This window comes from Rhipicephalus sanguineus, chromosome 6 (assembly GCF_013339695.2).
Source record: "Rhipicephalus sanguineus isolate Rsan-2018 chromosome 6, BIME_Rsan_1.4, whole genome shotgun sequence".
NCBI classification, from domain to species: Eukaryota; Metazoa; Arthropoda; class Arachnida; order Ixodida; family Ixodidae; genus Rhipicephalus; species Rhipicephalus sanguineus.
In genome coordinates, this window is record NC_051181.1 from 161,472,461 (window position 1) to 161,487,952 (window position 15,492).

Below are 15,492 nucleotides of genomic sequence, written 5' to 3' on the forward strand. Positions count from 1 at the left end.
CCGTGGAGGGCTTCGGAAATTTTGACCGCCTGGGGTTCTTTAACGTGCGCCTATATCTGCGCACACGGGCCTCAAGATCGAAAATGCTGCCGCCGCGGCCGGGTTTCGATTCCGCGACCTGCGGGTCAGCAGTCGAGCACCATAGCCACTAGACCAATGTGGCGGGTACGCTAACGATATTACAGTTTCGATCGTGACGCAAGTCAGTAAGGGTATAGCTGGTTGGACATAATGCACTGTAATCAAAGGAGACTGTTTCGTATGTTATTTATTGGAGTGACAGTTCGCAAGGCGCATGCGAGTGAGCAATCTCTCTTCGACAAGTAAAATAACTGAACTGCATTCGTCATCAGTACTCTTGTCTGATATACGCGTGCTCTTCACTTGAGCAAGGCAACGTTGTTTGCGTGCTTCGGCGTAGTAGTATCTTACATACAAAATGAGAGGTGTGGCTCGAGAAAAAATTTTTGATTTTATATCATTTTCTTTATATGTGAGTCTAATGACAAGTCTATTATCACACTTCATGAGGACGTTCGGAAAAAAAAGTTTCAAATAGGGTTAGATCCAGGACCTGCAACATCAGTGGCTATCACTTCTTCACCCGCATACACAGACACACAATGTGATCAACGCTCCGCTGGTCTTCGGGCCGCTGTTCTCTGCACTTAAGAAGATGGGTTTTCCCCTTTGAAACGAAGAACCAAAAAAAGAACAGAACTCGCGAACCCAAGTGCCAGTGAAGGCAAGGCATGCAGTTGTTCCGTTGTAGCGTACAGCGTCGCTGAAGCCGGAAGTGGCCGCAAAGCGATTCTCACTCAAGCATTCGTCGTTACGGGGCAGCAGCACCGCCAGAACACTGGCTAATCACAATAACCAATGACAAGGAAGACGAGAGAACAACCGTAACGACGTTGGTTGGTTTAGGCAGAACTTTCGCCCCATTTTGGAAGTACATTCAGAAAGCACAATAACACATTCTCTGGCAAATACTAAGCGAGCAAATTACGCTCGTGCTTTTTCTCTTTGTTTCTTCCAATTTTTTATTAGTTAGTGCGACGTGATTTGTGAACTTGCGCGCGTCTTGTCTTACCTATATTCCTAGCGATTCTTCGTTCGTAACGCCATAGCAAAGTTACTTGCGTCTGCATTTTGTGTACGTATGAGTAGGTGTCCACATGGGACTGAACTGAATCATTTAACCGAAGGGTTCCGGATCGCCCATACACTTTTACCGGAGGAATTCTGTGTGGGCCACGCTGATGATTAACTGGCACAGACTATATAACCTCCACACCACTGCACGGTTTTAGCGACAAAAGTGCCACGGCATCGCAGCCTGCTTCGCCGTATAAGCAAGGAGTGCGTGTGCGAGCTGCCGCAATCTCGGAGAAACCCGGCAAATTGCGTTAGGATACTTCGTCCGAAAGCCGCTGGTGCATGACGCGCCCTTCCCAGCCAAAATGCGCGAAAATCCAGAGCAGCGTCCGAGCGTAAACAGAACACGACGTCCAACAATTCACGTCAGAGGGACCCCCATGAATGGAAGGCCCGAAATAATCAAGAATGCGGCTGAAATTTGCGAACAGTTATGTACTCACATAGGTTCAAGGGAAAAAAAAAGACACAGAACCAAGCTCGAGTTTAGCATATAAGTTAAAATTTATTCAAGCCTCGTTCAACTAGCTGTAAAATAGACAAGCGGCATCGCAAAGTATAATGCTTTTTTTTTTTTCGCGTTACTTGTAAGAACGTACGCTCACATCATCATGCGCGTTTAATATACTGCGCATCCTGAAAAACTAAGTATGAGGAGCACAAGCCAAAGGCTCGCAAAAGAAACAAAAATGAGAACAATCCGCACATAGTTACACAGTTAAATGTACTGCGCTGGCTCCAACCATAAGAAACAAGAAACTACTTTCTAAATTCATGGGTGTTTCGCGGTCTCAACTTTGTTTAACGCCGCGTGAAGCTGGCGTGGCGCTTCTGGCAGTGAGAAAAAAAAAATAAGCCTGCATCACGTCCTAGCATACACCCCTGTGAATAGCCTGCACAGGCTATCACTTTCCCCTGGAAGCTGCGTTGTAAAAAAACGTGTGCTAGCGGAAAATGCGAAAACGAAAGTTTAAAGCGGGAGGTTCATGGTCGAACGAGAAAAAAAAAGAAAAGTAACATTGCTACGCATTTGCATATTTCACTCGTTCTGTATTTCTTTATTGCAAGCAGCGACTCTATATTCATGAATGCATAATTTCTTCCTGAACACTACCCGACCTAAAAGAAATAACATACATTTTTCCCTTAGAGCGTAAAACAAACAATGTAGGCAACGGTGTCGAAATTTTGAGCCTGAAGAACCCTCCTGAAAAATGCACGGAATATTTTGACACTGGCGTCATTGAAGGTGTGTAGAAGCGCCGTTCTTCGTTTGCACCGTACCGACGTGCACGTCGTCATCGTCGTCGTCATCTTTAACATCGCCTTTTAATTTACCTTTAAGAGCCCCGTCACAAGGTATTACATAAAGGAGCAGAGTAATTAAATTGCCAAAAGTAAAGTGAATAAAAATGACAATAAAGCAGAGAATCATGGTAAAATACCGTTAAAATTTGTTGACAAATTATCAGATTATTGTAAATAAACATAAAAGAAATATCAATGCATCATTGACACGCAAAACACAAACAGCATGCAACTCAAAAAGCTAAAAATGCCAGGAACAAACTGCGTTTTCTCTTGCTCTTCATTTTACTCTTAGTCTTTTGTGAGCGCGCGGTATGATATTTAATAATTAGATTTATCTCTAAAACGTCCTTCTACGAAAGCAAAGAGCGCGGAAGAGACAAGACAAGGGACCGACGAGGACTGGCGCTCTTGCAACCAGCATTTATTAACACGATACATGAAAAAAAGAAAAAAAAACAAGATAGCACACGTGATTACAGTTCATTCGCCTGTGCGAATGAGCATGTGATCACGTGTGACAGCGCCAGTTCTCGTCGGTCCCTCGTCCTTGCGTCTCTTCCGCGCTGTTTGCGTAGCTATGGAATACCAACTAGCCCGCTCACACACCTTGCTGCTATGCAGGTTTTGTTTTGCTTATATGCTTAATTTTATAAATCTACAACCATAACTATAATTTTAGTTGAATTGATTAAAGCTACTCAAGTATAAGTCCAGAGCGCAGGACTCCAAAATGCAGAAAAAAAAAGAGTTCTTATCTGGTCGCGCATTCTCTTGAAGATGCGAAGAACGCAATAAACAAGCATGGACACATTTCCTCCCTATTATACTTCACCATTAGGGCAGTGTAGACAAGGCCAGTGTTCAGTTTACAACATATTAAGTTGTTTTTTAACTGAAAAATGCAGGCCACAAAGTGCAAGCACCTTATCATGCCGATAAGCGTACAATTTTTTCTACCGACGAATTCTTCAGGAAGGGACCTGTGAAAAGTAATAATAATTTCGGGGGTCTCACGCGCCAAAACCACGACATAAATATGAGACGCGCCGTAGCGGGGGGGAGGCTTCTGATTAATTTCGACCCCCTGGTGTTCCTTGTGCACCTAAATCTAACCACACGAGAGTTCTTTGCGTAACAAATGAAAAGCGAACGAATCAGCAAACACTTGACCTTTAAAAAAAATTGGGCGACGTATTCGCAAATTGTGCTTTCCTTCTTGAAGTCGTAATGTCAACGTCTCACGCCTTCGCAATGCGCAAACAATACTCGCAAAAACTTGTACGCCTGATTTTCTTTGCTTCAGTTTACAAAGGCTACACCTCGATAATCAAACTCTGCAAGAAGATAACTGAAATGAAAAAGGCAAACTGCATTACCCAAGCCGTTTATTATTTTTTAAGGCTCCGGCAGTGTTTCAACAACTCTAAAACATAAAAAGTCAGATCCGATTTCCCATTTTCTTTTCAACAAGCTTCTTTCCCGCTGCTGTCCTTTGATGAGGAGGGGGTGTTCGGTATCGCCATGGAAGGAAGAAAACAGAGGAGAAGGGAGGCTAACTAGGAAGGTCTCCGGTTGGCTACCCTTCGACGGGGGAATGGGAAAGCGGAATACAATGATGAGAGAGAGGGGGGAGAAGGAAATAAGGTTTGTTTGTTGGGTTTAATGGCACATAAGTACCTACGGCTGTCATGCGCCAAAGACAAGGTATAAATTGCGTAAAGTCTCCTCAGTGAGCTCTTGCCCGAACAAAAGCCCCGGCGGTCCCAACTAATAACATGAAGAACCTCATCACTCTTCTCAAAGAATGGGAAAGTGGACGAGGTAAACAACAATGTTTATCAAAGTACACAGTGAGAATTTAAAGTCTGCCTAGAACTCCTGCTTCCCTTAAAAAGCTAAAAACGCATGATTTATCAACAAGCACATCTTCGCCTAGTGCTGGATGAATATTGATGCGTTCATTGTAAAACGGAGTAAAAAATTGTTTTGTTAGTGTTCCAAGTTTTTTGCACGAAATTAAAATGTGGTTTACTGTTAGCTAATCTCCACATGCTTCACGTGTAGGCTTGTATTGTCTTGTTAGAACGAGGCTGTGTGTGAGGTGCGCGTGTCCTATGTGAAGACGGCATAGTATCACTTCTTCAACACGTAAGGAGAGAAGGAAAAGAGCGGTGAATTCACTGACTCGTGTGGTATTGCACCACTAGTCAAAGACGTCCTCACATGCCCGTCGTCCTCTATGGGCAGGAAAGTGCCTTCGCTACCTTAATTAGCTGTGGGCCGACGAGAGACGATGACGGTGTTCTAGCAGCCCATATTGCTAAAGAATACAAATAACGATTGCCGATATCTCAGAAACAAAGGTTCTGCGCTTGAGTATCGCACTTCTTCGGTCTGAATGTACGCATAATTGAGAAGTGCGCTGCCGCGTTGTCAAGCTTCATCCATAACACTTTTCGCAATGTTTCCTTCAAAAATCCCAAATGTCGTTGTGCCAAGTACATGAAAGAGACAAGCCGATAAATAATATATCCAAACATCAATGTTCGAGAGGTACTATTCGAAATAGTAATATACTTTTTGCTTAAGTAAAGCACTTTTAACGAAACAGCAAAGCGACAAGAATAGAGATCCCATCTACGATTGGTTGCTAACGAGCTTTTCAACTTCCGCTTTCTTGTTACAACATAGCGTGCTTTAGTGAGAAAGGGACGAAAAAATCGCAGCATATCACGTGGCTCAGCAAGCGACTTTCTGCGCACAAAGAAAATATGCAATGGTCAAAAACAAAGCGTATAACAAGTAACCAATCTCGAAAGTAAGTACTCGACGCTCTTGTTGCAGTGCCACCGACTTGGCTGCACATGCCCGGCGACCGGGCAGCTGTCGTCGGCAGCTCGCTGACCATCGACTGTGCCGCCCTGGGCCACCCAACGCCCGTGACCAAATGGACACGAAGCCAATGTAATTCTCGTCCTCTGACGAACTGCACGCTGTTCTCGCCGTTCTCCCTGCCTTCCTTCCCCCATCCTGTCCCCGAGTCACATACCACAGTTCGTGTCTCCTCTTTTACTCCTTCCTATAACCGAGCAGCAGGAGAGAGTTACACCAGCGAGACCTCAACCCTCCGGGCGCACTTGTTCCAATCTTCTCGCGCCGGCCTTCCCCAGTGCTGCCCGGTCCTGCGTTTTCTGCGATGAGCCTTTTGTATTCTTCGAGTGTGTTGTGCCCCCGTGCCACCCGGCTTGTTTCGGCTCGCTGTTTCTCCCGAGTGTGTCCGGTCGTGCGTCCTCCTTACACGACCTCCCTTTAGGACTCGCTTGCTTCTCGCTTTTGCTGCTCTTACTGCAGGCGTGTATGTCCTTTCTATGCCTCATTCCTGTTTATGAGCATGCGCTCAGTCTTTATGGCCTGTACTTCCTTCTGTTTCTGTCTCCCGCTAGGTAAGGACGTGTCAGATGTCCAGTTGGTATGTGTGTTTCTGCCTGGTCCGCTTTTCCTTACTATGCGCCTCCCCTGTTGTTCCGGTCTGTCCCTATAAAACTGTGCATTGTCACGGAACCGGGAGGCGACGTGCAGCTGCATTAACGAGACAGTTGGAACTTAATCGTGACTGGCATGGAACCTTGGAATGGCCACTCGCTACAGCCGACGTTATTACTGCGAGGACACTCAACCATTGATTCTTCTACGGGCTCTGTCATTGTTTTCTTCTGACCGCTAACTCACCTAGCACCAGCTTCTCGCTTCCAGAACGCAGTACAGTTTTAGTGACATGGGGCATACGTGTCCACTACATTACTAATAGAGCGTGTGCTTGCCCTTGTGCCTAAACGCTGAACGTATGTAGCTACGTCAATGCCCTTCGGAGTTCTGTGTTTACTTCGGAAGTCGTAAGGGCGAACGGCTGATGCCGGAAACCCTCGCTGAGGGAGGGGCGTGCGCGGCGTAGCTCTGTTTCCCGGCAGTGTCGACACGCCGAAGGGGTGGTCGGCGGCTATAAGCCTGTTTTATGACTTCATAGATGGTCGCCGCTCGGTTGGCGCAGGAAAATGAGTGCCGTTCCTTCCAGCTGATGCACTTCGGCGGAGAGCATGGGGGGACGTCTTGCGCTTTCTCGACGGAAGGCAGGCCTCATATTGATCCGCGTCTCGCCCTAAACGGTTCGATCTACAGCCTGCAAGTGCGTGCTACGTATACGGCTGAGCAAACTGCGATGGCTGTGCTGAGCGACTTTCCGACAGCGCCCGCCTCTGTTTCCACACGAGAGCTGAGGAATGGTCAAGCGGCGAGAAAAGCGACATAGTAAAGCTGGTCTCAGGCCCGCATTTATTTACTTTGTTTGTCCACCCGCCGGCCAAGAGAAAATTTGTTTTCTTTGTAGTGTTAGCAGGGCTGTTTCCTCTAAGGCTTACTGTCGTTGTTTTTACTGTTATACTTTTTCCTACCAAGCTACTATAAAATTTCTCCAATATTCTCGCTAAAGCAATAACAGCTAGTGATTCTTCCAAAATGCCTTACAATATATTAAAGTTAAATATATATCTAACTTTAAATGAAGCAGAACGCTGTGCTGAAAGTTTCCTCTAAAAATGCGGCGTCAGAGTTGGGGCAACACTATGCACTTATCGAAAACACGATACAGATCATTTTCGTTAATCTTGAGAGACGCACTACTCTGAAGTTTCAGGTATATCTTAAAACACAATATGAAGCAGAACAGGCAAACAAAAGCGCTCAGTACTCGTTCAGTACAGCGAAAAATTGGAAGTGCTAGATAAAGAGACATTAAGAATAACTATGTATTTATTATGCAGCTGTCGACGTTGTAACACTCAGCAAAGAACCACTCGCTTAAATTTTACACGACGACGACCTGTGCTGAAACAGCGTGAATAAGAGCGTACTCGTCTTCCTTCCAGATCCATCCGAAACGGTACTCGGAAACAAAGACGATCACATAACTGTCCTCGCCAATGGCAGTCTGCTCATCACGAGCGTTAGATCGTCCGATTCCGGTCTGTACCGATGTGACGTCGAGAATGGTGTCGGCACGCTGATAACCAAGACCATCAATCTCACAGTAAGTGGTAAGTTTGCTCCCACCCCCACTTGGAACCAATCACTCTTGTCGCGAGAAAAATAAATACAAGCACGGAGAGGGAGGGGAGGGCGAAGAGAAGTTGACCCTTTCGCTTGGGTGACACATGTCAGGATGCCGTGGTCCAGCGAAACTCATTAGCGCCAGCAGAGGGGATCCGTTTTATTCTCGCTAACCTTTCATTTTGGTTTCATCTCAGCTTCTGTCTCCACGCTGACTGGGGTTGCGAAGCTGATTCAAAGTAAAACTACAAGTATGACCGGGTTCACCGTATTGCTGGCAGTGCCCGTATTTATGAAGCTTTTCGCTCTGTTTCCAAGTGATGTTTAACTTTGTCCAGCCGCTCTCGCTAATAATATTTCAGACGCCATGACTGACAGACACCTAATATTAGCAACTGTTCGAGCATAAGCACTTTCTCCCAAATCATGCTTCTGGGTTCGTATTCACGAAGCACAGCTCCTCAGTACTTTGGTAACAATATGCAACTTTGTTTCTACCCGCCGGAGTAGATCAGCAGCTGTAATGAACGCCCGTTTGATTTCCGACCACGGCGTCCGCATTTGGTGAGGGCCGATGTGCAATGTAACCCGTGTACTTAGGTTTAGATGCACGTTAAAAATCCCCAGCTGATCATAATTATACTCAGGAGTCCCCCACTACGGTGTGCCTCATAATCACTGTGGTTTTTGGCACTCAATACTCCGCAATGTACTTTTTTTATGTTGGCAAATTATGTCGGGCGTAGTGTTAATAAAGGCGGTGGACTGACCGAAAGCAACGATTAAAACAAAGTCATAGTGAATTAATCCCTTAGCTTTTGCTGTATAAGTTCGTATCCATAGTATCCTTGGTCAGCAGGCGGTGTGGATGGGGCAAAAATGTATGTGTGTGCGTTTCGTATTTGAAAATGTGCTTTGTTATGATGTGAAGCACAGCGTGCAGAATTGAAGTGCTGGCAAACGGAGGCCTTGGGAGGAAGCCTGAGATTTTGATAAAACGGGCCGCCAAGCGAGAGCGTCGGCAGAACTTTTTGCAGGGGGGTGCATCCGCAGGAGGAGGGGGGGCGGAGTGGCATCCAGAACAGCCAGCTTTTCTTTCATTGCCACGACATAACCGGCAACATTACTCACAGTGTGTAACACGAAAAGTTGACTCGCAATCCTGAAGGGCGTTCCACATGGACATGCGGGAACTGATTGTGCTGATCAAGTCGTGTAGCTTATTACTGTAACACGGCTGTACTTGTTTATTTTGACAGTAGCTTATTTCTACTGTATAGAAAATTTTCAACCAATATTCCCGGGGAGACCCCCCCCCCCTTCTCCCACCTCCGGACGCCCATGCCGCGAAGGTTCTTCCGAGTAGCCAAATAAAAGCGCTCGGGTGACAGCTGGAGCCACAGGGGCCCGTTGGTTGAGACAGTCCACGATGGTAGCATGCCGGAAGGTGTTCACACACAAGAAAGAAGAGCCGATCTTATCTTGTATACGAACACCTCATTCCTCGTCACGCTCAGTCCTCGGCAAGTTCCCAAATCACGAACGAGTCTTGTTTCCAGCTTTAGCGTCACCATTGCCCAACTTGTGGCCTTGAGGTATCTCTAAAGCATGCTAAACAAGGACACGTTTAGAGCTAAGCACATGCGCAAGTTCTCCGTTCTGTTCACCGCAATACTCCGCAAAGACACTTCACCGTATCACTAAAATGCAGTGATGATATCAAAACACGCGTATAAGATTCATATTGTGGAACGTATGTCGTCTGTGTAATATCGTTATTTGCATATCTCAGCTCTGCATCACCTTGTTTTACCGTGTACTTCGCGTTGTAAAACAAGGTCATTCTATGCAGAGCTCAGATATGACTGTTGTACCACGCAAACTACAAAGTGGCACGTATGTTTGACTGAAGAGATATTTGTGGAACGCAGTGCCGCCGTTAATACGGAAGCTACACGACACCATAAAGGTGCGCTTGGGCAACATCGTGACACTGCACTGCGGAGCATCCGGGGAAGAGCCACTACAAATAGCCTGGGTCAAAGACGATAAGTCTATCGAGAAGTCTCTCAAGGAACGGTGAGCGTATTATTAATAGTTGTTGTACGAACTATCCAATGAAAGCTTACGCTAATAATTGCATTTGCTCTATATTCGGCATCAAGCCTTCTCTGTTTAGATGATATATGCATATATTGTCCTAAAACGAAACCCTTTGAAGTGTACTGCGACATTAAAAATTAATTGAAGCATTATTTCGATAGCTCAGTTACAATACAACCTTTCTACTCTTCTCCAGTTTTCATGTACATATTAAACGGTATGTAAGCGAGTGTAATCACTGAGGCTAAAGTATTTGTGCCGGAAATAATAAAAAAAGACATAATTTATTATCCTAGCAGTATTATACATAAAAGCGACGCTAAACTTTATTCTTCTGCTTCCAAAATGCTAGCTTATCACCCATAGGGCAAAACCCTGCACTGTGAACCAACAATCTGCCTTGCTCCGTCACGTCTTAGGTATGACGTCATTGACCGTTCTTTCCCGGGAGGCATCGCTTCTGACCTGCTCATCCACAAGAGTGCGCTAGCCGACACCGGAGAATTTGCGTGTCACGTCACGAACAGGTTCGGCACTGCCACGGCCATACGATCGCTTTTCGTGCTCGGTAAGTAGGGCCATTACACTCCCGCTTCGTCCCACCGCATTCCTTAACGTTCTCATTACGCGCTCCTTTTTTCCATGCACGCCGTGTTTCCGTCTTATGGTGCTGGGGCAACCCAACTCCGGCAAATTGTTATAACCCTGCCCTTCTCTCGTAACGACTGGCGTCGGGGTAGCAGCTCGCGCATTTTCGTGCCTTAACGTTATGCGATCCCTTGAGAGCTCGCTCGAAGCAACGAGAGGGAACCTTCGCGTTAATCTTTGATGGCGACGCGTTAGGCAAACGTCTTCTAATTATTAATGGCCCGCTATCACTCCGGGACGCTGCTGTTAATCTCTGTCCTCGAAGAAAGCAAGGATTTATAGAAACTGCTGGCCAAGAAGAGCTTAACGATAAAGTATTGCATGCGGTGGAATATGATAGCCCTTCTCACTCTGTAGCTTACAAGGCCATTTACTCTCGGGCGGATGCGACTTCATAACTTTACCGGCGTCTTTCGCATAAACGTATTCTCAGCCACCAGCGAGCATCTTTGTTTTGCTTGCATAAATAAACAGCAAGGTCTTCCGACGTATACAAATATATATAGATAGATACATAGCGCATGTCGTAATCTATGTGAGGCGAAGGAATTAAGTGAAGGAATATATTAGTTAAACGCTACACATAACTGTATATTCGGATACGTACTATTACCTTTATTTTCATTTTATGCTAGCGTACAGCATCGTGAAATGTCTGTGCGCGGCCCGGATTGATAACTTGTACTAATTATGTTTATGCACTGCGTTGTTCACGAGCTGTTTCAGTAGAAACAAACAGCGTGTTATATAGGTATGTTGAGTTGTCCTGCTTGTTTTAGGGAAGCAATGACTGCCAAGAAAAAATGACACAAGCAGTGTTATCTTTTTTTTTATTGAGTGAGCAGGAAACGTTGGAAATTAATTAACGGAGTCGGCGCGATATAAGCGCTAGTTGGGCTATATAATCAGTAGGTAGAGCTGCTTGATATTCGCATAAATTACTTCATAAAACTTCAGCACCCCTAAAGAATCGCATTTGCCGTATGTTCTGCAAAAAAAGAATTCCGATTATGACTATACACTGACTAAAAAACTGCTCCCACAATTTAGAATTCGGAAATAAGCGTAGAATTAATCTTGCAGATTATTACAAGTTTTTTTTTTTAAAACAGTTTCGAGAGGCAGCTACGAAAGTAACCATGGAAGCATTCTTGAGAGAACCGTTCAGCGCTTCCTGTATGCGCCTGCCTAGAAATGTCCGTTCTCTTTCTACACAAATAGTAGCCACAGAAAGAGGCGCTCTAAGTGGCACCGTGACTAACGTCACCCACATTTCCTTCCGGGGATAATAAAATAAGGCGTTCTTCCTCGCCGAAAACAGAGCTCCCATCGCCTCCCATCGGGGTCAAAGTGGACGACATCGGCAAGAGGTCGGCGCGGGTCTCCTGGAAGAAGCCGTTCGCCGAGGTCACTCACTTCCTCCTCCGCTACTGGAGGGAGAACGGTGAGCGCCCGCCATCCTAAAACCGAGCAGCGGTGCCGAAGGTATACAGACCGAAGCAACCTTTGTAAATGACTTGAAGCAGCGCGAGAAAATAAACTAGGACGAAGAAGGGACACACAAAACAGGACGAGCTCTGGACTGCCAACCTGAAATTTATTGAAAAATCACTGCTTATACCTCGTCACACACCCACACACACACACACACACAAACGCGAATATTAAACAAAGATGACGGGCATACGTATTGCTTATACGGACATGTGTTTATCTACTAAACATCTCTTATGAGTGGTCAAACCGAGTGGCGCCGCGCTGACACAATTACCTTGAGCATTGGCAATTGATAGGCTTCACGATTTCTCTTTCTTGCTTTTTCCAAACGTCAAGAATCTAGTGTCACTGAACATGGGTGCACATGATGCAAGATGGACCTACTCGCCCAAACGAACAAGTTGTTTCTATCACAAAATTTGTGAAGCTGCATTTTATCAGCGAGCGAAAAGTAGACCGGTGTTTATCTATAATATTGAGTCCCGGCATTTCCACGAACAATACATTGCTAAGTAATGAAAGGGTGATAACGCTTATTAAATTAACGTCTTCGCAGCATTTAAGAAGATGCGCAAACTAGGTAGGTATAGTTACAACGGATTGCCTAGAGACACTTTTATGCACGTTGTGAACAGGTCGAGGAAACTATTCGAACTGCCTTGCTGTGAGGAGGCTGTGGTTTATGTCACATCGGCTACTCCATTTCTATAAGTCCTGCAGCGCAAAAAAAAAAAAATATACCAGACAGAAAAATGAAGTAATAAAGAAACATACAGCAAAAAGCCCCGTAATTCGGCACCTGATTACCAATTTTCTGAGCCATAATAGTAGCAGCAGTAGAAGAGTATGACTATCTTTTCCACTTGCAAATAACTTATAATACTTCAACGTCGTGGTAACAGCCTTCCCCAACGTCAAAGAAGCTCTGAAGAGACACAGAGAGCGTGACCAGATGTCGAGGACCCTCGCCCCCATCGCATATATTGCTTTTCCAATGTCAGACGGAGCAAGACACACATTTTCGGGGGCCCCTAACGGCCTTCGAAATCGTCGTCGAATCGCTGGCGTCATTACACGAGAGAGATGTCGTGATGGAGCTTCTAAAAGTAAGCGTTCACATGCAATCGCCGTCCGTTCTTTTTTTGTTTATATGGTCTTTTTCTTTCTTTTTTTTTGGGGGGGGGGGGGGCCTTGCGTTCTGTGGCAATCTTCCAGACGCACTAGGCGATAAGGCATTTCGTGTTTCTTCGATACATAACACGTTTCTGTTGGTGTGTTTGGAGCACAAGCCACTGGGTTCTCTGAGGACTGTTGTATTCTGGCAAAACGCAGCGAAAGAACGAGAGGAATAGAAATGAATATTATTAAGAATGAAAAAAAAGCGAGATGGACGGATGAGCGTGACTGTAGACGAGGAGTAGAAAACGCTGCAAAGTAGAGGTGGACTAGCAATGATTATAGAATAACAGCAATGAAGTATAGCAGCAAGAGACTTTATATATAACTGCATTAACAAAAAATTTTGCAGTGGCTTAGCTCGGCTATGCCAGGGTATACGTAGCGTTAGCAAAGGTTCAGCTGATTATTCTTACCTTTCCAGATTGTCTAGGACTACTAGCCTTCTTCTGTTCATTCTTCGTACGCTGAACCGCAATTGCCAGGCAACTACTTCGGGATCCGATGAGATAAGCGTCTCGGCCCTTCTGCGCCGTTGAGCAGCATTTGCGCACTCCTCCATGGCGTTATCCACCTGCAAACGCCAGTCAGAGACGCTATCAAGCGACTCCAGCACAGTGTCAGACGGCGACTGCACAGCAAATGCGAATAGCTGCGCGCGCGCCGGCGCCAATACGTCTGCCAAGGCTACGACGTCACTCCTCTGGAAAGCGCAGACGGGTGGCGGTGAGTCGCGCGCGGCGGTGGCGGAGTCTGCGCGCGCACTGGCGCCAGTTTGTCTGCCGCGACTACGACGCCACTCCTCCCGAACGCGTAGACAAGGCGGAGAGCGCGTGAGATGGCGGCTCCGGCAGCTCCGGTGAGCCAGCTGTGTGACATCACTGATCCTCGCGCATGCGCAGCACGGCTCATGAGGATCCACGCGAAATCGGCTCCGGCTAGGCAAGTGTAGCTAACGCTACAAAAAGCGCCGATGTGCTTCCGTTCCTAGTGCGTCATGCACCAGCGCCTTCGTGAACTTGTCTATGGAGCTTTACCGGTTTCAATGCCAGGTAATTCTGGCAGTGATCAAGAACAATGCGCACACATACATAAAACGGGGAAATTACTTATAGGCATAAAATACTACACATATATATATATATATACACACTATACACACTACACACACGCACACATATATATATATATATATATGCTTGTATTTATTAAGAAGAAGGTGCGAAGAATAAACAACAGCTGCTTTCGTAATAAAAGTGCCAATTTGAGCGCCTAATGCCGAGGCGTTCCATATACAGTAGAACCCCGCTGTTACGTTCCTCACTGCTGCGTTTTCCCGGCTGTTACGTCGTTTTCCGCCGGTCCCGGCATAGCTCTCATAGGATACAATGTATTGGGAACCCCGCTGTTACGTCGTAACTGTCGGACCGTTCCCGCATGATACGTCGCGAAGTGCGCTCGGAGCCGACCGAGTGACTACCGAAGAGAGCGGCCATGGTGCATTCTCACGCAGCTTGCCTTGGTTTGACCGTAATATTAGCCGCATGAGAGGCGCAAGCAACCGGATCTTTCTATTGATGCAAACAAAAGCATGGCCTTTGAGATTCGAACTGCAAAGATGGCGTCTATGACGTAATTGCTCGCGAAAGCAAGGCCTTCGAGATTGGCATTTACTATTGACAAAAGCATAGCCTTTGAGATTTGTATTGCACAAACATGGTGTCTATGACGTAATAGCTCGTAAAAGCAAGGCCTTCGAGATTGGCATTCACTTCTGCCATCACGTTGGCGTAGACTCATCATCATCGTTATTTGTCGGAGGATGGGAGGAGTTTGAGCTGGTTGGAGCTCGCATGGTCGTGCGCGCGGTTCGCGGTCGGACTCGCCGCGCTGGTCGTGATTGCGTGTGCTTAGTTCTTTCATACCTACAGCTGTTGGTGTTAAAAGAATCACATACCGTACGTTGATCACATTTCTGTGGATGAGGCCGTCCCCAGCTCCGCATTTCTATCCATCGACTAGATCGCGGCTGAGCGCGCCAATTTTCGTGCTGCTCGTAAGCATTGAAATAAAATTTTGTACCACTAAATATTTTGTCGTTTTTCCTGTTTTTCGGCTCTTACGTTTCCCGTCTTTTACGTTTATTTCCTACGGTCCCTTCAAAAACGTATCAGCGGGGTTCTACTGTACTGGTAAATACAAATTTTAATGCCACACATGCATGCTAAGTGAGTCTCTGTATCAGGCAGAGGACAGCAAATCATATTGGGCTCAAGAGCATCCCGTGTTTGTTCCCCCCTTTTTTTTATGTGGCGATCCGCACGACGTCTCTGTGCCGTTCTATTCGGAAAAGTAAACAGAGAGCCAAAACCAATCGAGTGGACCCGACGGCCACTTGCCCCGCCTTTCTTCTCTCGCGTGCCATTCCTTGTGGCGTCTTTGTCTTGCCACCCACAAACCTCGTCTTTGCTACGAGAGCCCCAACCACATTCCGTG

At 46.1% G+C, this 15,492-nt stretch overlaps 1 protein-coding gene across 1 annotated transcript in view; it reads left to right on the forward strand.

The window, feature by feature from the left end:
* LOC119397674 (Down syndrome cell adhesion molecule) overlaps nt 1–15,492 on the forward strand; it is a 68,155-nt gene that overhangs the window by 48,797 nt on the left and 3,866 nt on the right. Inside the window, exons 3-7 of the mRNA XM_049417282.1 lie at nt 5,314–5,433; nt 7,392–7,559; nt 9,504–9,651; nt 10,095–10,243; nt 11,645–11,767. Coding sequence (XP_049273239.1) covers nt 5,314–5,433; nt 7,392–7,559; nt 9,504–9,651; nt 10,095–10,243; nt 11,645–11,767 — 708 coding nt within the window. The remainder of the gene's footprint in view (nt 1–5,313; nt 5,434–7,391; nt 7,560–9,503; nt 9,652–10,094; nt 10,244–11,644; nt 11,768–15,492) is intronic.